We start from the raw sequence: 22,834 nt of genomic DNA on the forward strand, positions 1-22,834 counted from the left end.
GCGGGAGCTGCAGCGCGGAGCCGGGTCGTAGTCCCCAGGTGAGAGCGTGGCCTCACTTCACTCGTCCGGGTTGTCTCACTCGCGGGGAAGGTTGTGGGGGAAGGGGTCCTGGGGCCTACGCGGGGCGGCCCTTCGGGTGGCTTTCGTCACTTGCGCGGAGGGGCTAGAGGGGTGAACCGGGGCAGCGCGCGTGGCCCTGCGTTGCCCGGCCCGCCGCTCGCACTACGGCCTCGTCCGGGCACGTCCCACAGGAGGAGGAGGGCGGCGGTGCCGGCCGTGACCTTCCCGGAGCGGGGCGGGGAGCCCTTCCGCACGGTGCCGTGGCCTGACCGGACTCCTGCTGGGGTGGGTCAGCTGCGTCCCGCGGCGTGGGGCTCGGGATTGGTTCTCTCGGGTCGTTTTCCCGAGCGGGGAAGGGAACGGGAGCAGCGTGCCTGCGCTGGGGTTGACTGTACCCCTTCGCGGCTGAACTTTGCCGTCTGGGCGGCTTTTCGTCTGCCGCCCTGTCCAGCGACTGCTTTTCTCTCTTTGGCTCTTGATCCCTTACGGAAGAGGGAGAGAACTGCTGCGCTGCTCAAGAGCACCTTGGAGGCATGATCCCTCAGCAGTCCTTCCAGATGTGAACTTGTCGCCCGGCGCTGTACTTCTCAAAGCCGAGAGGAGGGGCTGAGAACCGGGGCTGTGCATGGAGTGGTTGGCTAGCTTGGGGTCTGGAAATAACTTTCATGTTACAGGAAAATGAGTACCAGTGTCTTGAGTTCACTTGGCAGTAGTGTCTTTGCAGCTTGTCTACCTATAGCAACTTATTGGCATATCTTTTATCTACTGCTCTAACCACTTCTGACCTCTGTATTCTGAACTTTTTTGTTCACAATTAAATAATATCAGTTTACCAGTAGTAAATTTTTTTGTATTCAGTTCCAGTATTAAACAGCTTTTAATTATGGGAGTACTCTGGATGCTTTTTCCGCTCCTTAAACAAGTTTTCTGCATTAGGTTGTATCAGTAGTATATTGTTGTATGCTCCTCTTGAGAGGGCTGGCTTGATTCTGTTTTGCATGCATAGCAAAAGGTGAAGCTGACCTATTTTCACTGGGGCTATATGTATGCTGTGGAGAGTGTCTAGTTTAAAGTCTTAGTTGGAATGCTTCATAAAAGCTCTTTCCTGGAAGCTTAATTTGACCAGACATTGCCCTTTCTCAGTCCCTCTCTAAAACTCCTAAGCATGTCTCTAATTGTCAGTGCAATGGTGCTGGATGTCTGGGGAGAAGATCGGTTGAGGCGTTTTGATAAAATGAAGGCAGTAATGATGGGATGCTGCCTAGACAACTCTGGTATGTATGCTGACCTCCTGGGTGATGCAAGGATTCTGCAGCCTAATGTCTCTTTTAGACTTTAAATTTTTTCAGTTATGTCCTTACTTAGTAAGTACTAACTGATGTGACTGAATGTGTTTGAAGTGGCTCACTTCCCTGTGTAGTGTTGGTGTTCAGGCTTCACCAGCAGCTCTACAAGCAGAGCCCAAGCAGCCAGGTGATGCAGCTGAGCAGCCCTCATGTTGTACTCAGGAGCCTGGTTTGTAGCTTGTTGTCCTATTGCTTTTGAGCCTGTTTCTCATGTTAACTGTGCAGACACTGAGTGTTCAGAGAGTGCAAGTACATAGTAGTATGAAAACAAATAAGTGGCCCTGAAGGACAGCAGGTGCATTGTGCCTGGAGCACACAGCTGAGGCTGAAGGTCTGTGGGAGTTGCACTGACCTGTGCTTGGAGGAAGTGTCATTGGAAGAATGAGCACTGCTTCAGTCCTTGCCTCCTACACTGTGTGCATGACATCCCCTAACCTTTGCATGTTTGATTTATGAAAGGTGCTGATTCCAGTTGTCAGCCAGGTTAGGTGGCAGCTGTGTTCTCAAGCTCTTCCTATCTTGATGTACTGTCCCTCTGTTAAAAAGCTGTGTTCTTCAGGCTCTATATTATTTCCACTTTTGTCATCTTGAGAAACTTCAGTGCCACTATCACTGGTGTTGATAAGGTGCTCGTGCTTTTTATCTGCTATTGCATGGAGTGGGAGTGTCAGCAAACTGCCTCAGCGCTTTCTTCAGTAATCATCAATTTTATGGCCTTTATTCTGTGATAAAATGAATACCTCATTTTTCAGGAGGCCAGGGAGCAGATGTCTAAGAAGTACTTGTTAATAGCTTCCAGAATGATCACTGTATCAGTAGCTCTTTGTAGCCTGCTGAACAGGACTAAGTAACTTCCATTGCTGCCTGCCCCAGAAATATCATATCTTGTCAGTTACACAAGTTAAGCCTATAGAACTTGTGCTTTCTCTTGTTCTTCTGAATACTGCTTTAAAAAGGTTAATCAAGAGTCTGTTTTGTCTGTTGTGATTATGTGCACATATTTAAGACCTGTCAAAGTGAAAGCTGTACATTATGTAATGTGAGACTGCTGTTCAGGTGCTGTGCAAGTAGGTTCTGGAATTGCTTGATGGTGACAGCTGCTTGCCTACAGCTCTCTTGTATGTGGACCTTGAGCCTTTGGCCTTTCTGATGGCTGCAGAAGTGGCCCAGAAAGGTGCAAATGGTGGTTGATTGCTGCAAGGTGAGACTTAATGGAAACACAGTAGCTACTAAAAGCTTTGCATAAATGGAATCACAAGTCAAAGACTGGAAAAAAGTAAGTTCTGGGATTATAAGCATTTGTTAAAGCTTTAAGCCTGTCAGCTGTTACTTCTTGAATTAGTGTTGCTGTCAGTTGATGTGATTAATATGAAATACTTCAGGCTCTTAAGTGTATTGGTGAAGCTGGAGATTTAATATATTCTTAAATCAGGGATGTGGCAGAATTAATCTGAAGTCAGTGCTGGGTTGGAAGCATGCTGAGCACTGTGGGTGCTACCATTGCTTTGGGTTATGGCTCTTCCTATACGTCTTCACCTGGACTAGAAGGCTGTTTCGTAGAATACTGCAGGCTCAGCCATGTCTGACTCTGGTTTTATCACCCTTTAGACGGCCAAGTGAAGGGATGCTGTCTTTATATCTAGTACTTATGACACAGGTTTTTGTAAGCTGGGGTTGCTGTTTGAATACAGAATTGCAGGGTTACTCAAAACATCATAGAGCACTTAAAAAACTAACAGATTGTAGGAGCTACCTGAGCTTTGGGCTCCACGTTGCAGAGCATCCTTTAAATGGTGGGCTTTAAGGTTAGCGCCACTGCTCAGTACTGTCCTAAGTAGAAGCTCTACAAGTTGAGTGGCTTTTCATTTTTTTTTATCAAGTTGCATTCTAGTTCCCCTCAACTTCTCATAGAAATAGGTGGTTTCGGTAGCGACTCCCTGCTTAGAAAAATTGACTCTAGACTGTGTGTATTCATATATGATCCAGCCTTAACCACTGAACTGTTGCAGTGGTAAGAAACTCTTCCTGAGATCTCATTTTGGGTAGATAAAGAATTCCTATTGATGTAGTCACTGTTGTATGACCATATCATAAAATAAGCCAGTCAAGTTATTTAAAGAAATGAACTTAAAATAAGTGTGCTCAGAACTGGTATCGTTCCTCATTTCTATTTTCACCTTCAAAATGGTTTAAGAACCAATCAATTTTATAACAACTCTGCAGCTCAGTGGAAATTTTTCTTCTTTAAGGCGACCTAAGATCTAAGTAGGCTTTATGGGCTGAAGCTGGAAAGGAAGGAACCTTACTTAATGTAAAATGTTGTTAGACATAGGCTGGTGGTGATGCTGTACGTCTTTCATTCATTCAGTTAGTGAAACAGGGATTGAGCAGTGTTTTAGTCCAACTACTCTCCTGAGGTGTTTGCAGCTGTCTTCTGATAGTTACTATCTGATGAGCATGCCTGCTTTTACCTCATAAATAAGTCATTCAGGGTTCTAAATTTGTAGTCATAAAGGAGTTGCTGTGAGTTTTAAGTTCTGCTATTTGTGCTTGTTACGATGAAACAGCTGTTCTGCTTGGAAAGGCTTCCCAGGGACAAAATGTGTAGGAACTCCTTGCAGGAGCAAGGAGCACGGTGTCGAATTGTAACTGCTGAGGCTGGAGGAAGCTTCAGGAGACTTTCTGTCCAGCATTCTTCTGCCTGTGCTAATTGTGACCACGTTGCTCTCTACTAGCTTAGTGTTCATCTGTAGACATTCCTGCTGCCCTGGTGGAGGAGCAGCAATTCTGCCTTGCCTTTCTGGCAGAGCTGTAGCCAGCTGCATGCATGAGATCCCAGCTCACCTCTGTGTTCCTGGCAGGACTGCAGCACCTACAACTACATATAGATCTTTCCTGGCATCTCTGGCTTGTTTCTCACCTTCTGTGCTTTCTGCTCCAATGGTGAGCTCTTGAGAAGAGGGGATGCCCCAAAGAGCAGGCAAGGATAAATGATGTCTTATATCCTGCACTGGTTCGGTGCTTTCATGTGACTTATCACTTGCTAGGTCTTAAAAGGAAGTGTTCAGGACACTGCATGTTAAGTTCAGTGTTGAAATCAGTTGGTTCCTGGTAAAGTTAGTGATGAAGAAGTCGCATGTCACTGTTGGGACAGTACAGTTTCCATTTAAAGTTGGGTAGAAATACTGTGCTGAGTGCAGTAGGCAGGAAGTCTACAAGCATAAGTACATATTTAAGATGTCTCTTAGTTTAGTAGAAAGGTAGCTTCTGGGTGTGATATTTGCTGCTCCCCATTGTGGAAACTTGTGACTTCTGGTTAGATGAGGCTTAACAGCGTCTGAATTGCAGGTAAATACTAATTGTCTCTGCAGATGGATCTGTGAGCACTGCTCTCTAATTTCAGTTCAGGAGCAAGGAATGCGCTCAGGTGCATGCGTAGGAACAGTTGCTGCTGCTGGTAGTACCTGAATCAAGGTAAATGGTATTTGGGCTTTTGCATTTCCCTGGGTGCCCTGGGGAAACTGAAGGTAGTTCATATGGGTCTGGCCACGTCCATCCTTTGAGTGAGCAGCTTGCTGCCTGATGTGCTGTGTCTGTGAGGCCAGTGGGCTGGCTTGTACAGGAAACTTGGGTTGGTAATACTTCCTGAGGCTGCAGAAGTCAGTCCTGTGACTACAGCAACCTCATGATTGAATGAGTTTTTGCAGCAGCTTAATAGATGTTTCCTTCTGGGATGTTTTCTTCTAGGTTTCACAGCTGCAGGTTATCTACTGATGTAATGACTGAAAACTTACTGTAAGCTCATTCTGACATAGGATTTTTTGTACTATTTTTTGAAGTCTAGTGTGCTATTCAAGGTACATCCCAGTCAAATGTTTGGCTTGTGCAGTGTGTTACATTTCCAGAGGTCTGATCTAAGAGCCAGTATTAGATTAACATCTGAAACATATCATTATATCTAGCAGTGCTCTGGCAGACCTGGTGTGTGCTGAAGGTGAGTGTGCTCCTACACTGAGAAGATTCCAAAGGCAGTGAAGCTGAAATACTCTTTGCAAGTCAGTGCAGGAGTTGAGTCTGTTGTATGACTGCAGTGTCATTTATCAGGTGTGAGCCTCAGTGACTAATGTGAGAGATACTGTCCTTAATTTACTGTAAGTAATTAGGCAACCAGGCAGTTACCACAACAGTGACAAACTTTGCATAGCAGTACTGACTAATGGTATTACCTCAGTCTTTATGCTTACAGGAGACTTGAATGAGTGTCCTTGATCCACTTCACTGCCCTTATCCTAGCAATCTCTTCTGTAGTCTGTCTGAAGCATCTTCTGGACAGTAGTGCTTGCCTGTTGGCTTCCTTTGATTAATTAGTCCATTCATTGATGTATTCTTAACTTGGCTGTAGTAGACAGATTATTCTATAAGCAGTGCTTTGTTTTATAAAAACTCTCACATGTGGTAGCATTCTAATTGCTGAAGGTGATTGTCCTGCCAGTTCCCTGCCTCTCAAATCTGTGAGTATGATTGTTCTTAACTGCCAGTGTTCTGGGGACCAAACAACTCGTGCAAGTCAGGAGTGACACTCAGGTTTTCCTGTCTTGTTGCTGCTGTCTCCTCTTGTTTCAGTGCCCCTGGAGCACTGCAGTCAGGGCAGAAGTTCCAGCTTCTAAATATCCCTTTATGCTAGAGATGATCGTAGGGTGACGTTAGGTTTGTGCTTTTTTGGGAGAGTCAGGAGTTGTTCTTGTGTACTGTGAAGAAGTACAAATGCAAACTAAGCAATACTGCAGCTGGCTTGCTGACAGACTTGATGGTGCTCTTCCCTGGGAAGCTGATAAATGCTGGAGTTCTGGCAGGTTTCCATCATGACATTGTTTGTTTTATTCTGACCTCCCCCCACCTTCAAGAGCTGTGGGGAAGGCTGTAGAGGAAGCTGTCAGTTTATGTCCTTCCTTATGGGGAAGTCTGGGTGGAGATGACTCATCCAAAGGCTGTGGGCACTGCTCTCTGGGCTGTTTTCATGCATCATGTCCCAGAGGAGTTTGCTTTCGGATAGCATGGTCTGCTATGAAGTGGAACAACAGTGGAAACAGCTATTAACTTCTGTTCTTGCATGCACTTCCACTGGTCTGTGTGCATCCAGTACGCATGAAGTAAGGAGTGAAAACATTAGTAGCTTTTGTCTGTACAGAACTACTTGAGTGACTGGGAGGCTGCAGTTGTATCAGTGCAGTGCTACATTTCCTTTACAGCTTTGAAGTAAGCAGTGTACTCTGAGCAGGAATGAACCTGGTATCATAACGTAGTTGTAGCTTGGTGCTGGGCTGGGTTTGCTCTGTGTATCTTTGTCCTCAAATAGTGTCTTTGAATACTAATTTCAGCATTTCCTCTCTGTTGGCTGAATGCTTTTTGTATCTCTGAAGACTGAGGAATAACAGGCACTACTTTATTAAGCTGGGAAATGGAGATGCCTACCTCAAGTCTGTAACAAAAATAAAGTTGCAGTAGAGGTTTTCATACAAGTCTGTGTAAAGACACTGTCAGACCAAAATGAAGCAGTGGAACCAAGGTATGCTTTCCAGTGCTTGAATTCAATCTCTAAAGTGACATGCGGTGCTTTATGAACATATGACTGCAGAACAGCACTGTAAGATTACTGTCTGTGTGCAGAGATGGTCTGCTGCATTATCAGTATTAACTTTATCTTGACCTTTGTGGCCTTACTTAGCTTATTATGAATACAAGCAGTTCTTTAGGGGTGCAGCAACTTAGAAGTACTACCTAAAGGCAGTCTTTCCTTCACTTAACAATTTGTCCCTAGTCAGTACCTATTTTTCCTTCCCATTGAAAAAAATTCTTTTGAATCACCTCAATAAATCACATCAATACTGATGTACAGAGATCTGTGAATTTCTTGTTTTAGTACAGCGTAAGATCTGATTGTAATTATTTTGAACTGTTGCCCTTCTGACAGACTGTTCCAATACACAGCACTGCTGCAGGCTAGCTTGAGTTAACTTGAGTTTTCCTCAGACATCAGAACTGCTTTAAGTGAAGCTATCTTGAAGTTACTGCTGGTATGCAAAGGTATTGTCCTTTCTGGCTAACTCATTCTTAGACATCTGTTGAATGATAGGAGAGAGCTTTGAAAGCAGCACTTACTATATAGACTTGCTTTCTAAGCTGTGGTGATGCATCTTTCTTCTGAAAACTTGTGTGTGAGGCTGGGCTGGGCTTGACAGGGGTGATGGGAGCATGCGCTGAGTGTACAGAAAATAGTAATCTGTTTTAATCTGGATACCTGGTGACCCAGATCTGAGGATTGCTTTAAAAGGTGCATTGCCTAAGCCTAGCTAGAACTTGGTGCAAAGAGTAGTGGGCTGGACTTGTGTTTTCCTTGTGTTGTGGTCTGTTAGAGCAGTGTTTTGTTAGCAGGAGACACCCAGCTGCAAGTTTGTATTCCCTAGAACTGCTTCAGGTGTTTACATGTGAGGAAAAATACTTAATCCTTGTATAGCAGATTGACTCTTCTAAAAGATTACTTTATTAAATTATTCTGACTTCAGTGGCAAGTGAAGAAAGATTTCTGCACGTGAATATATTGCGTAGTTTAGAGCATGGTAAGATTTAAACTATATGTACATAATCTGTGTATAGCTGCTGCTGGAAGACACTGTCCATCACAGCCACTCTCAAATTAATTATGTATTTGTCTCTCAGTTGTAATTAATGACAATTTGATTGGAGCTAGTGTAATAACCTTGTAGCTTTCAGTGCATCAAATACTGTATTTCATAGTCTTTCTCAAGCACTTACATGCTATTTCCGGTTCTTCCAACAGTGGTCCTGTCTGTACAAATCTTTGTTTGGAGGGAATTTTTGGGGTGCAGAACTGACTTACTTTTCCTTTGGTTCTACAGTATTGGGTTTTCTAAATCTGTCTTTAGCTTATCATCCAGTATCATTAACTGAGTAATGTTAGTGGATCTTGTACAGATAAGAGAATGCTTAATTACTAAAAGCAGATCACAGGCTAAGGTTTCACTCCACTGCTCAGGCACTGTGCTGCAGCAGGGTGTTGGCTGCACTAGCACACCTCGAGGGAGCATAGGGTGGACAGGATCAGGGAGTTTCCCCATTTCTGCAGTGGTGTGCGTGACTTTCTGTCTGCAGTGCTTCTCCTTCTGTTTGCTTTAGTTCTACAAACATGTCTTCACATCAGTACTGGTACTGAGGCATGAGATCTTGCTGATGGCTGTCTTGAAGGACGTGGGCTTGTACAGGTGGTGCAAGGGAGATGGGATGGGGAAAAGCAGGGTGATATAAATGGGAACTGTGAAACTTTGGTGCAGCCTTATCTGCAAGATGTCAAGCTGAAAGAGGTCCTTGATCTGATAAAACATAGCCTGGAAAATCTATAGCCGTGACTGAAGATAAGGAGCATGTGGCACTAAGTGGGGAATGATGCCTGGATTTCTGGAGGAGGGATTTGTGCTGAGTGCTTCATGGTGTTTTTAGTATGAAAACCTATAACTGGGGATCTTCCAAGAGAAAAGATATTAGCACAGCAAAACAGAAGAGCAGGATTTCTATTTTTAGCATGCGTATCCTAAAATTCTTAGTAGCATTAAATACACCACTTGAGATTAAGTGAAGTTGTTTTTATAGTTGAACAACCAGTTGGAGCATTCACAGTCCATTGGAAGCTAATGGAATTTCAGTGCTTAAAGATTTTCTGGATAACCTCAGAACAGCTGAGGAGCTCTTACAGTTCATAGCTCGGTAAGATTGTTAATTAGTTTTGTGATCCAGGGAATTTCTGTGAGTGTGTTCTTGCAGGCATATCACAGAACCAAACACCCCAAAGCCTCTAATTCAAATTCACATTCTGATAAATGAGGATCACTAAAATACTGTTCTGAAACTTTGTCCTTTCTTTGCTTGCTTTGGATGACATCATATTTAAACCCTTTTAATAGGGTGAATACCCAGACTTTCCTTTAAAGCTAGGTGTCTGAAGGGTTTAACAAAGCTTTTCTGTCAAGTTATTGGAAGTGTTTCTAGAATCCCACTTGGAAATCCAAAGAATGACTGCTTTCAGTGGCAGAGTAGCAATGAAATGTCCAAGGATATGAGCTGCACTGCAGGAGAACAAGGGCTGGTCTCAGCAACTCTGTGCTTAGTGTTATTTCAGTTTTTAAATCTCAAATTGAGTTGGAAAAGCTAGAAGGGATTCTAATACCTCTGTATGGCTCTAGAATTCCTTACTATAATAACAGAATATCTCCTGAGAAGCAACTGGACTCACTGCTGTTTCTCCTGTTTTTCCTTCAGTGTGTTTGGGTGTACAGTAGTAAAATGAGTTCCCTTCCTGTGGAGTGATGAGTGTTGCTTTCTTTAAGTGCCTGCAACTGTGGAGACTTAATGCAGGTGAAACATGTTCCCTGGTTGAAACCATTCAATAGCTGTCTCTGCATCATGGAGCAGAGTGGAACAGTCTGGAGCAGTGTAACTGCTTAAAGGTGAGGAGTAGGTATACTAGCAGTGCTGTGCTTACACTTGGACCTCATGAAGCTGGAAACAAATGATTGCTGTGAAGTACTCTGGTTTCCAGACACCAGCCAAGAATGAAACATTGTGCAGGTTACTCTGATAGGAGGCCTTATTTAACTTGGAGGATTTACAATCTAAACAGGTAAGACAACCTCCTTTGAGGGAGGGGTTTGAACTGAACAATATCCAGAGGTCCTTCCCAATCCATATAATCCTAGAATGTTTAGAGCTTGGGAAGTTGTTAGTCCATGGTTAGTTTTTTGCATAACTAGCAGTTCTAAACAAGGCTTTTCCAATGTAGTGCTTATGTAAATTCTGCTTATGTAAATTTCTCATAAGAGATGTTACTCTTGTGTCTGGTGGAATTTGATGTCATGGTGGTTGCAGTGTTTGCATGGCTGATGGCAGTTCAGACTAACTTGAAACTTCTGGTAGGGCTATTGTAACCCTTCTGGTAGGGTTATTGCTAAGTAAATCAAGGTTGCTATAATTGCTTTCCATAGTGATGTGGTCTGCATGATCTGCTGTCCTCTCCTTACAGCCCTCCTCCAGGAAAGGAGTAGCTTAGGCCTTCCTCTGTCCTGCTCTGAGGACACAGGTATTGCTATCCTTGCATCTCCCTTATAGCATTCATGTTGGGGCACACACCTCACTGTGGGGATCATGTCTGGTGACAACTTTTTGGTTGCTTCATTATTTGTTCCCTGTTTCCCAGTATGCTGTTCTTACAGCTGCTGCTCTGTGCTAATCAGGGTCTGGCACTGCTGCATCCAGCTACTGGTAAATGCTGGAGACCTCCTGAACAAACAAAAAGCAACAAAACCCACTACTGCACCTATGTGCCATGCAAGCTAACTACTTAAAGGCTTGCTTAGAAGTACTTAATTATTTAACTTGTTCTTTTCAGAGTTGCAACATCAGGAGAAGAGCAGGTACTGAGAATTTCTTGCAGTAAAGCAGGGTATTTTCAAAAGCAAATTGTAGCATCAAAGGCAAGAATATCAAAATAAATGCTAATGCCGTGTCATAAGACTTTCTGCTGGAAGCTTTTGCAATTTGTTCCTGACAGAATTTACTATGAATTTCTGCTTTTCTTATTAGCCTACATAGAGAGAAGATCAAAAGTAATCTTTCTTGTAAGCAGATCTAAGGTATAGCTCTGTTAGTAGGTTGAAACTAAGCTGTATCAACATTAAAGAAACATTATTAGAAAGGTATAAAGCCTTATAACAAGAAATATAAAAAGTATTTTCCTGTTAGTGCAAGTTTCCTTTAGAAACTTCCCTGGGAGGGTTTACAAACAAAAGCAGGTTGTTCAGCAAGTATGTGGCTGTGAGGAGCTTTTGACCCTTCTATTGTCATAGGGAAGATGTTTATCCTAATACTGGGTTTTTACTTCTGTTCTAGACACATGTGATGCGACTTCATTCCCAGTGCATGAGACTGATCTGTTGTTCTTCAGGCTTGCTGGGTAGGGTTTTAATCTGGTCTTTCCACAGCAGCAAGATGCTTTACCCACATGGTGCTGCTATGCCACTGATGTCATGGTGACTTTTCTTTTTCTGTCAGCAGATCTGATTGGTTGTCTGGTACTTCACCGGTGGCAAACGGGATAATGGCTGCCAGCAAGAGCAAGAACCAGAGCTCCTTGGCACTCCATAAAGTAATCATGGTTGGTAGTGGAGGTGTAGGCAAATCTGCACTCACTCTCCAGTTCATGTATGACGAGGTAAGTAGCTTTGGTTCAGCTTCTCTTAAGTCCAAATGGATGCAGCTTACTAAACACTTGTGGTGGGGGTGAAGGGACTAAATGTAAGTAGGAAAAGAGGTAGTGATTGGCTGGAGGATAACGTAGGAATCTGAAGAATGTTCAGCTGACCACTGTCATCTGGGCTCACTGGAACTATGGATAGTTGAAGTATGTTCAGAAATCTTTATTGATGTGGGAGATCTAGATAATGCAACTAGTTGATGAGCTGGTAGCTCACCCTGTGTCTTTGTCCCTTAAATTGTGCTGAAATCGCTGAACAGTCTTTTATTTAGGAGGACAGTTTTTCTTGACGAGGCATATTGGCTCTTTGATGTATTAAGTACTTAAATAACTTGCTTTTTATAGTTAAAGTGGTGGAACTTCATAACTGACTGAATTATGATGAGGCTTTCAGGAATGTGTCATTGAAGTGAAAGAGAATCGGTATAAGCAAATACTGAGTCTTTCTGACAGTAATTCTAAGCACTAACTCCTGTTTTACCTCCTTTAGTTCGTAGAAGACTATGAACCTACCAAGGCTGACAGCTACAGAAAGAAAGTAGTTCTGGATGGTGAAGAAGTTCAGATAGACATTCTGGACACAGCAGGACAGGAGGATTATGCAGCAATCAGAGACAACTATTTCCGCAGCGGGGAAGGATTTCTTCTAGTCTTCTCAATAACAGAGCATGAATCCTTCACAGCCACGGCAGAATTTCGGTAGGCATTCTTTTTCCAGGCAGGGGGAAATGTTTGGTTCCTATTCAGCTGACAGTTCTTCTTAAAAGCTGCAGATCTTTATCCATCTCCATTTGGTCAATAAAAGTGACAATATAACCATTTTGTTCTTGGTAACTAAAACCACTGTACCTAGCCTCTGGCTATAGTTGCCTTCATGTCTTCAGCTTGTGAGTACATTATGCCATCAGCAACTTCAGGCAAGTAACAGATTCTTGGACTCCTAAAACTTTGGTATTCAAGCCAATTTTCAGTCTTTGTGGATGTGGAGTTTAATTATGAGAGCAGTACTTCGGGAATTAAGTCTGCCTTTTGGCCAGGTTTCAGACACTGTTGCTTACTGCTAGAAGCAGGTGCTCTAAGGGAAGGAAGGATTAGCCTCCACACTCAGGTATGGATTGGTGCCAAGCAAGGGTTGGCAGCTAAGCAGTACTGTTGGAGGCAGACATGTTCCTAGAAAGACACACAGTGGTAGTAAACGCTTCTGCTTTTGTTTTCAGGATTAGTAATGCTAATGTAAAAATCAGTACCAAACTGAGCTCAGAAACTGTCTGTACTGTATAAGCAAAGAGTTTTAACCAACTGTTCTGGTCCCAGAGCTTCTGCATCCAGGTTCTTCAAGGCAAATGTTTTGGCTTTTTTTGACTAAATGCTATTGCCTTGGTGTGGAATCCAGAGGTTCTTTAAGAATTTTGTCTGCTTGAATAAAAGCTCTTTTTCAGCCTGATTTGTTTTCACTTAGTGAAACAAGATTAACAATCAGCACTTAAATTTCCACTTAATAAGCAAGGTAGATACTTTCAGGATGTTATGAGAGTTATGTCATTCCCTTTACGCTCTGAGACTTTTGTCTGAATTCTTGGTGTATTTTACCATTCCAACAGTAGTAGGGGACTGCATAATCTCTTGAGTTTGTTCATTTATGTATGTGACAAAAGGGTGATAGTCACTGGATATACACAACAGGAGCTGTTCTGTTTGGTGTGTTATGTTTGGAGCACTGAAGGAATGAAATGACTGAAGGGAGTGTAAAGACTTTCCATAGTGGAAGATGGAGGTGAAAGAGTCACCTGCTGTTCAAGCAGGTACAAAACTTCCTGGAAGTACCTAGTCTGACTTGTGGCTTGTATGCTTGACTGAAGCAAGGTTAAACCCAAGGCTTAAAGCTTTGGATGAGGAGGTGTAGTAGTGTATTGTTTGTGTTTTATTAGGCTTCTGTAACTGGGTTAAGTGTTTGTGCAAGATTCCAGCGTGTTCAGAGGGATGAAAAAGCAATGGTAACCTTCAAGGTGAACAAAAAGGATGTGAATGCCTTGAAGTGGAGAATGTTTTTTATTAATGGTTCTGAAATAGCGAAACAAGTTGAATGGGGTATTTAGTTAATAGGGCATGTAAGAATTGGTGATTTGAGAAAAGAAACAAAAACCTCTTCCAGAAAGAAGGGAGGCTGGATAGCCTAAAAATAACTGCAAACTGGTACAACTCTTCCAGAGTTCTAGATGGACAGCAGCATGTGTCAGTCTAGTTTCAACTTATTTTATTCCAGTAATAGCATGGGCTTTGAGACTCATGTACAGCATTGCTCACAGTCTCCTTTCTCAGGTGCTGATAGGTTCTTCTTGAATTAAAAAGGATATCAAGGTTAATACTGATCAGTTTTTTTCTAGAAGGCTTTGAAGGAGGAAGGCTTGCTAGCCCTCCAGTGTAGTGCAAGCTAGTAACTAATGGTAGAAGTTGCCATTAAAAATCTTTGCCAGCTACTTCTCTTTTTTTTTAACCTACTGCTTTGGCAAAGCTTTGCTGCCTGGAGCTGTATTGAGGTGGGGTAAAGATTTGAGGGCGGTATCTAAACGTATGGCTGAAACCTGGCAAATATGATACCAGTGCTAATACCAGCTCCTATTGCAAGTCTTTCTTCTGCCACGCTACATTTCTTATAGAGTCACAGTAGCAATTTTTCCAGCTAAGTGGTGAAACAACCTTCCTGAAAAGATGAGTTGAGTTTCTACATAGTGTGAAAAGTGTGGTGTTAAACTTGGAACCACTTCAACTGTTTGGCTGTTGGGGGACTGAATTTAAATACTGTTCTGAACTCTAGTGATGTGTAGACCACTTGACTCTTTCATTTTAAGAGTAGGGTTTTCATTGATACACTAACACATGTTTTTTTAATATCTGGTGCATTAGGGAGCAGATCCTGCGTGTGAAGGCTGAAGAAGATAAAATACCTTTACTGGTAGTAGGAAACAAATCTGACTTGGAAGAGCGCCGACAAGTGCCTGTGGAAGAGGCTAGAAGTAAGGCAGAGGAGTGGGGTGTGCAGTATGTAGAGACCTCTGCCAAAACTAGAGCAAATGTAGATAAGGTAAGACAAATAACTTGCTTTTACTACAGTTAAACTGGTACTGCTTGCATAATAGCAGAGTGAATTCTTGACTCTTGCTGGAACAAAAGTAAATCCATGTTTGGACTTTTGAAAGCATATGTTATCAAATGAACTAACCTGATGCTATGTATGTACTGAAGTAAATACATATCTTAGGTGAGCCTAGAGACCAGTACAAGTTAACAGTATTGTTTTAGTTTGTATGTGAATCAGTTTTTCAATAAAGCTTGTTAGCTATAGGTGTTGAACTGTTTCTGCCCTTCCTTACAAAACTGATGTGGTTGATGTTAAAAGCTTGACTCTTGAATTTTTGTCAGGATTGGTCTAAATTGACAAAACCTCTTCTGTCATGTCCCTGTCCTGTTTTGATTTGTAGGTACTGGTTTAGTACAGTAATACTTATGACTGCTGCTATTTTGACCTAAACACTGGTAGGGTATTCCTAATGAGAAGTTCACCCAGCAGGAGAAATCAGCAGCTTCAGACCTCCCTTTGATAGCTCCCAGGCTTAGTGTTGCTCCTTCCTAAGGGCTACAGAGATGTAGTTGAGTGAAATGGGCATTTGTTATCAGGTTACAAATTGTAAGCTTCTTTCTCCATGGCCAAAGGATGCTTGCAGCTGCCTCAACTTTAAAGGTGAAGGTGTTATAGACAGTTTCTTGGTCTTTTAGTCTGTTAGCTTGCTAATGGAGATGTAATCAGTCTGTAAGTTACCTAGCAGAAGCTTATTTATCATTCTTGATTTAAAGCAGTGTACAGAAGAGGCAAGACCTTCCTGGAGGCTATAGAATCACAGAATTACAGAGGCTAGAAGGGGTGTAAAGAGATCATTAGTCCAATCCCCTGCAAAAGTTCCCTACAATAGGTCACACAAGTAGACATACACATGACTCTCGACTATCTTCATGGAAGTAGACCATACAACCTCTCTAGGCAGCCTGTTGCAGTGTTCTGTCACTCTTACCATAAGGATGTTCTTCTGCGTGTTTGTATGTAATGTCCTATGTTCAAATTTTAGATCACTGCTCCTTGTCCTATTGTTGTGTCTCGCTTATGGGAGCCTGGCCTCATCCATTTATCTTCCATCTCTGTTTAGATATTAATATAACATTAATCAGTTCCCTGCTCAGTCTGTTCCCTGGACTGAATAGTAAACTTGACAAAAGAACTGCTTGTGGTGTGGAGTCTTACATTTTGTCACCACTTCTATAGTGTCTAGTATCTGGACTTCCTTTTGCCTGTGACCATCTCTTGAGGGGGGAAAAGCCGGTATTTTTACATCACTGGACTAGGGTTATGATCAGTTGGGATGACACTTAACTGTATTTCTAGACTGTACTATTTCTGTGTCTTCTGTTTAATTTCTGTGACATGTGTTTTCCTTGTGTATAAAGATTGTTTTGTCTGTTAGGATAATCTGTGAGCCATTCTGATGCCTCTGTGTTGACATTCTAGCAGAATCAAACCTTTCTGTAAGAGTTTTGAATGTTAAGTTATTCTATTCTTGATCATAGCTTAACCTTAAGTATCTCAGACTTCATAGGTCCTTGTTTAAAACATAATGAGGGAAAAATGAAGTTCTTGTTTCATAGTACAGTTTTTTTCTAGTACCTCTTTGCAAAATAGCTGTTTTATCTTATAGTATCTAGTTAGACATTAGACCTGCATGGGTTAAATCATCTAGGATTTTGGGTGAAAACATCAGAATGGCTTCCTGAGAATCTATGTAACAGGATTTTTCTGTGCTTGATAGTGCCACTCTGAATGCTGCACCTCTTTTTCTTTATAGAAAGACAGGCAGAATATTGTGCAGCAGGGTATGTACTTATAACTGCATAGGAGGGACTGAACTTAATACTTTAGTTAATGCAAGTTATCTGCTGGGTAGTGCTTGCTAAGCACAAAGAAATATTACCTTGAGCTCTGAATGCTACTTCTGTGCAAGAGCAATATTAAACAAAAAGCTCTTAAAACAGGGCTGCTGAATGACTGAAGTTATGACAGAATTGTGGAACTCTGGCTTCTTGCCACTGCTTCAGGTACCATAATTCTCATGTTGAGTTTGTTGCTGGGATCTGTGTCCACATTTGATTCTGCTGCTGGGTACCTTGTGATATGTCACTTCTGTGCCTAATACAGTAGCCTATATCTGTTTTCAGGTGATGGAACTTGTTTAATCTCTTGTTTTTTTTCCCCTCTAGGTATTCTTTGATTTAATGAGAGAAATCAGAGCAAAAAAGATGTCTGAAAACAAAGACAAGAATGGCAAGAAGAGTGGAAAGAACAAGAAAAGCTTTAAAGAAAGATGTTGCTTACTGTGATGCCTGGGAACTGTATATATCTATCTACAAATGGCATGGATAAGATACCACTAAGGATATAGGGCTGGATTCATGAAAGGAAGTCTGTATCGACTCCCTTATCTCTTGCTTTGCATATCATACCTTCAAAATGTGAAAACAACTTTGCAACCATTTCTGGTATCCAACAAAATCTATGCCTACTTAAACTGAACGGTCTGTCTTCCCAGTGCTTTCAAAACTAGGAACTGTTGAGTTTCAGAGCTCCAATCGGTCTGTTTGGTTATACAAAGTTCTTTCGTATTAACTTCCTGATTTAATGTCATTTAGAATGTTTCTTGAACCTCTATTGGCCTTAACAAGCACAGCTGTTCAGGTTCAAACAGTTTGTTCAATCTTGCCCTTCTTAATGTTGCAAACTGCAGAGAAGCCAGTTGACAGCCAGTCAGTTTGTCTCCATCTTCTGTTAGTGGTTACTGAGTTGTTACACTGAAATTCACTCGTTTCCTTCCTGCACTCAAATAGCACTGACACTTTTGTCAACTCAAAACAAACTTTCTTCTGTGTTCTGTTTAGTCAATATGGCATTCGTGAGTCAACCCTATGGACTCAATTTGGACCTATTTAGGTAATACAGAAAAAGTATTTAAATACTGGCATTCCCTGATGGTCTGTCGTCTCATCCTTAAATTAGTGTTACGGGGTGAGAAAATAACTAAGCTTTTCTTCAGAAGGAACAGTGTTGCCACAGTCTCCCAGGAGTGCATCCTGGATTTCTTCCATGTACTGTGGCTGTTATGCTCATTCTGCACTGGTCATTCATCCCCTTTCTGGTACTGGAACAGTGGAAATCAGTGTTGATCAATTTGTTTATATTGGAAAACGTGATTGTGTTGGATAAGTGGGAACACCTGTATCCATTGCCTGCTGAAAATGAAAGCGAGTAAGGATGGGTCACATCGCAATATGATTTGGGGTAGGTGAGGCATATGTGCTACCTCTCTGGCTGGTGAGTTGTGTGGTTGCAGAAAGTGAATGAAGTTAATCAGTTGCCATGTCTGTTACTCACTGTTAATTTTACGTGTACTGTTTCTGATGCATAGCAACTAGCACATGGAGATGCATGTTGAGTTTTGCTGTCAGTTATGCAATGGTGGTCATGTTTTAATCAAGGAAAACCAGCCTAGGGATGGAAGAGAAGTCAGTATTTAGCAGGTCTTGTCAGCTGACTGAACTGTTTTGATGCAGTTTAAACTAAGTGCAGTTGCCAAAAAAATACTTCTGTCACTGTTGTAGAATGTAACTGTCTCTTCTGTTTGTGGAGTCTCTCAATGAATTATGGATATCTTCTCTTTGGAAGGAGTAGACAGACTTGAAGTAGTGACTGTACCTTGCTTTTTAACCAGATGCTTAAAGTACTGTTGGTGAGAAGATGATGCAAAGTGGTTGTTCAACGAAGCACACTGCAGCACGAAATTAACTAATACTGTTTTTTGAGGTGGGGTAGCAAATACTGTTCAGTGCTTAGTATTGTAACTTGAGGATGAAAAACCATTTTTAACATGTACTAGATTGCTCTTGTGCATTCCACCTCTGAACTTTGGGGGGGGGGGGGGAAGACGTTAAGATATCTGAACCTCTGTTGGTCTGAGGTTTTACAGGGATTTATCACACTCATTGTCTTCCATAACTAGTTTAACTTGTCAGGCAACTCATTGGACTGGGGAAACTGTACTAAATAAAAGGTGCTGTAATCTTCATGTCACGTTTAATTCATTGTTCATGTTCTGTGCACAGAATGAATGGTTAAAGTCTGGAAATACTACTTTGAGTAATGTAATTGGTATTGCAGAGCCAACTGAATTTAGTTAGAAGCAGAGGCTGGGAGCCTGATGGCTTACAGAACTGCATGAGCTGCACCACCTGTGTCTGAAGTCTCAACACCCAATGGGACACTTGGAGCTGCCTGAAGCCTCTAACAAAACTTCCTCTTGAACTTAAGCTGACTGTTTTTGTGTGCATGCTGTATCTCCAGCGCATGGATGTCCACTTCTGGAGGCAGGCCACTCTTAGGTTTAGCTTTAGTTGAGACCTAAAGGTTAAGTCCTTAATTAACCTAAAGGATAAACAATGGCTGAGTTCACATTACAAGCTTACCTAGGTCAAGCCCCTCTGAGGCGGATTGTAAAATGTGACTAACAAAACTGACTAAGCTTTCCTTGCTGTATGAATAGTGAACTCAGCAAAGCTTACAATGAGTGCCTCAGCTGTTAGCTCAAGTGACTTTCATGCTTTGACCTTTGACCTCTCTAATCATGAAATACTTGACAGTATTTGATAGGACAGACGAGCTTCTATTCAGAATAGTCTCTCACTGGAGTTTTTACTTTGTTTTCATTCAGATCACTTTCTCAATAGACAAAGCTCTAGTGCTTAGGTGGGCTTGCTTGGAAGAAGCTGCTTGCTGTTTCATGGCTTGGTACTGTGTTTCTTCGGTGCTCTGTTCTTGTCACTTTTACCAGAAATGCTAGGCCTGGAGGCTAAATGCTCTTCAGTATCCTTTTCTGTACTTCTGAAAAGCTTCAGTTTAACTTCCTAGCTACAGCTGAAAACATGATAAACAAGGCAGCTACTCTGACTACCTTGTAACAGTGGGCAACAAGCTTTGACTTGCACCAGGATGTGGATGTAACTGTTCTCCTGAGCTGGAATTCTGTTGCCTCCACCTCTTATGGTAGATGTGCCTGAATGCATACTTTTCTAACTGGGGCAATGCACTGTGTGGGTTCCTGAATTACTTCCAGGTGTGTATCAGTGGATGTCAGTATTAGGTGGGTTGACTGGAATGAATGGGAAGTGGCACAGAAATGCTTCCTTTAGATTTAGGGGATTCCTGTGGACAGAACAAAGGTATCTTTTGGCTTCTAATCTAAATGAATACTAATCTAAATGAATACTTACAGCTCAGGTACATGGAACAAGGAGGACTTGGGCAAGAGTTGTGTGTGTAGCTGCCTGTCTCTATTAGCTATACAGCACTGCTAACAATTGGAGGCTCTGAAGCGATACATTCTAGCAGCCTTTGCAGGTTAGGCAATTAAAGATCAAGTTATCACTTTGTCAGTGTAATCTGCCCTCGAATCTTCCTGGAACATGGCTGTAGGGAAGTAACTGGATGTTTGAGTCTGGAGGTCACACTTAGGCAAGCAAGACTCATGTAAGTGCACAGCTAAATGTTTTTCTTGAATAAAGGGTTGACATAAAGTCAGGGCACTGTTTACTGCACTGTGATCTCTTGTATTCAGTATAGGTGTGGGTATTCAAGTGTTCCAGACTTCAGATGTGAGTAAGCATGTATGAGACAAGCCCCCCATTTGAACAGTGGCAAGTCACTATAAAGTTCAACTTCAAAAAGCAGGTTAGACTTGGGAATATGAAAGCTGACTTCTCCTGACCAGAAAGGCTGCCTGTTGATGAGTACAGTCTCAGCATGAAGAACATCACAGTGAGTTCATCCCATGTGTTATATACAGACCAATGCTCCTGTACTGCAGTTTCTAGGCAAACCTTTCTCTTGATGAGGAAAGATGTGCACACACTGAGTATTAAACTTCAGCAAGACTTCAGTATTTGTCTGAAGTTCCTGTTGAATCCTATCTGGCTAATACTTTAGGTCTAAGGCACAAAGCTGCTATCTGGAATGTAGTGGGGGAGGAATGCATCAGAGTAAAGGCTCGCCATGATTATATATATTTTTATACTTTCCGTAGTATTAATCCTGTGCTTGGGGCTGGCAGGTGTATCAATTCTTCAGAAAGAAGATGCTGTTTATCAATTCATCTCACTTAAAGCAAAGCTTATGTAGACAGAAGTTTTCTTTAATTGCTATAAACATATGTTGCTATGTGCACCTCCTGTTAACTTTATAGTTGGGAAAATGAAGGAAGAACAACAAAAAACCCAATTAATTTTTTTTTCACCATGGTCTCCACACTTCATGGGAATGGCAGGTGTGCCTCTTGGGAGGGGGAAGGTGTTATCTCTAACACCAAGAGAGGTTTAGCAAAAAGGAAGTGATTGTGATGGCAAGACTTAATAAGACTGCCTTGAAGCCATACACGTTATACTGTACATTGCAAACTCCTCTTACATAGCTTTAGAGCTTTGTCTAAATGTGCACAAACATTTCTGATGTCCTTAAACGTCACTTTATCATGCTAATACAACTGATTTGTGTTACTGATGATGATAAAAAAAGATAGGCACCAGATTTGTTACTGATTTTTACTGTGATACAGTATGTATCATAATTTGTTACTGATTTTTACAGTAACATAATTTGTTACTGATTTTTACTGAATTACAATTCTTAAATTCTTAAACCAATCAACCACTGATGTTCAGTTTCTGGACTTTTTTTTTGAATAAAAGCTGTAGTGTGGCTGTAATAGACTGAGGAAGGAGGGAAGGAACAAGTGACTGAGGACTCATGTCAGTGCTGGTGAAATAGCTTATGTATGTTTCAGAATGTAACTGCTGTAATGGTGTGTTCACCTTCATAGCTCGCTTTACGCAGCCTCACTGGATCAGACAGCTTGCATTAACTGTAAACAATTCTTTTCCACCTTCCTCAATCTTGATGAGCAAACAAACAAAATAAGTCTTGTGTAGAAGAGTTGGTACCTAGTCTGATTGTGTGAGACTTCTGTTGGTTTGTAACAAACTTCAGCTGAGATGCCTCATAAGCAGGATGGTTTGGGATGGGCTCACTGTGCTGTTGTGCCACTTGATGCTAAAAGGGTTTTACAGTGAATCTGCTGATGGGTGCAGTTTCTGTTGATGTGGCTCTGTAAGTTGGAAGTGGAACGTTCCTTTGACTTCTGTACAAGGATTACAGCTGTTTATGCAAGCACCATGTAAGCAAGATTTATGTAGTGCTTGTCCTCTGTTTTGTGTTGGTGTGGCTTTAGGTAGCTCTCCTTTCCAATTAAGTCTATTTTTAAAATACTCTTCAGCAGAGAAGGGGTAATATGAAGATTCACAGGAGGCAGGAGAGGCTTCTGGACACTGTCTTGCTGTACCTGAAGCCCAGGATGAGACCTGTCAGGTAGGAGCTCTGTGAGCTCATAAAGAAGTGGCCTTCCTCAAGTTAAAGCAGTGTGAAACTGTTGAGTGACTGCACATAGGTAAGCACAAAGGCTGATGTCAAGCTGCCTGTGCTCTGCCTTACCGAGAGCAGTTAACTAGCGTGGTTTCTTCCCTGTGCTGGGTGCTCTCCCAGCTCATGGGTGGCACAGGCACCTTTTCCTCAGAACTGCTGGCTCCATCTTGTGGCTTTCAGAGTTAGCAGTTCACCGTGGCTGATCAGCGTGCTCAGATGGGAATGAATGCATGTAGCTGCTATTAATCTGCTACCTGAGTTAATTTGCAGGGATTTGAACATATAGAATCTTTAGCCATATGATTTTCTCGAGCAGTAGGAGGCTAGCTTTCCTTTCATATGCAAATACGAAAAGCTAACTCTTGCATTCTAGTGTGCAACAGGACGTCCAGCTTCTCACAAGGATAGTGGCTTTGTGATTTCTATGGCATTAAGCCTGCTTGCATTGCAAGTGTTCGTTTGTTCTGCTCACCGAGTACTGATTTGTATGCCAGAAAAGAATACCTGTAGTTCCAGGTATGCAGTAATTGGATGTAGAAAGCA

At 42.0% G+C, this 22,834-nt stretch overlaps 1 protein-coding gene across 1 annotated transcript; it reads left to right on the forward strand.

Moving 5' to 3' along the window:
- The first annotated feature begins 19 nt into the window (after window positions 1-19).
- On the forward strand, window positions 20-18,890 carry RALB (RAS like proto-oncogene B). The gene is made up of 5 exons (XM_065751378.1): window positions 20-38; window positions 11,529-11,685; window positions 12,218-12,426; window positions 14,632-14,809; window positions 17,032-18,890. The coding sequence occupies exons 2-5, from the start codon at window positions 11,572-11,574 to the stop codon at window positions 17,149-17,151; spliced, it is 621 nt and encodes a 206-aa protein (XP_065607450.1). The 5' UTR covers window positions 20-38; window positions 11,529-11,571; the 3' UTR covers window positions 17,152-18,890.
- Window positions 18,891-22,834: the final 3,944 nt, after the last annotated feature.

This window comes from Cyrtonyx montezumae, unplaced genomic scaffold (assembly GCF_038088225.1).
Source record: "Cyrtonyx montezumae isolate F1298 unplaced genomic scaffold, pur_monq_1.0 scaffold_7, whole genome shotgun sequence".
Lineage (NCBI taxonomy): Eukaryota > Metazoa > Chordata > Aves > Galliformes > Odontophoridae > Cyrtonyx > Cyrtonyx montezumae.

What these genes read in the sequence shown, in the direction of transcription:
- RALB (XM_065751378.1), top strand. Translation starts at nt 11,572, where the DNA reads ATGGCTGCCAGCAAGAGCAAGAACCAGAGCTCCTTGGCACTCCATAAA. An exon ending in TCCAGTTCATGTATGACGAG is followed by an intron (nt 11,686 to 12,217) that starts GTAAGTAGCTTT and finishes TACCTCCTTTAG; the next exon opens with TTCGTAGAAGACTATGAACC. An exon ending in ACAGCCACGGCAGAATTTCG is followed by an intron (nt 12,427 to 14,631) that starts GTAGGCATTCTT and finishes CTGGTGCATTAG; the next exon opens with GGAGCAGATCCTGCGTGTGA.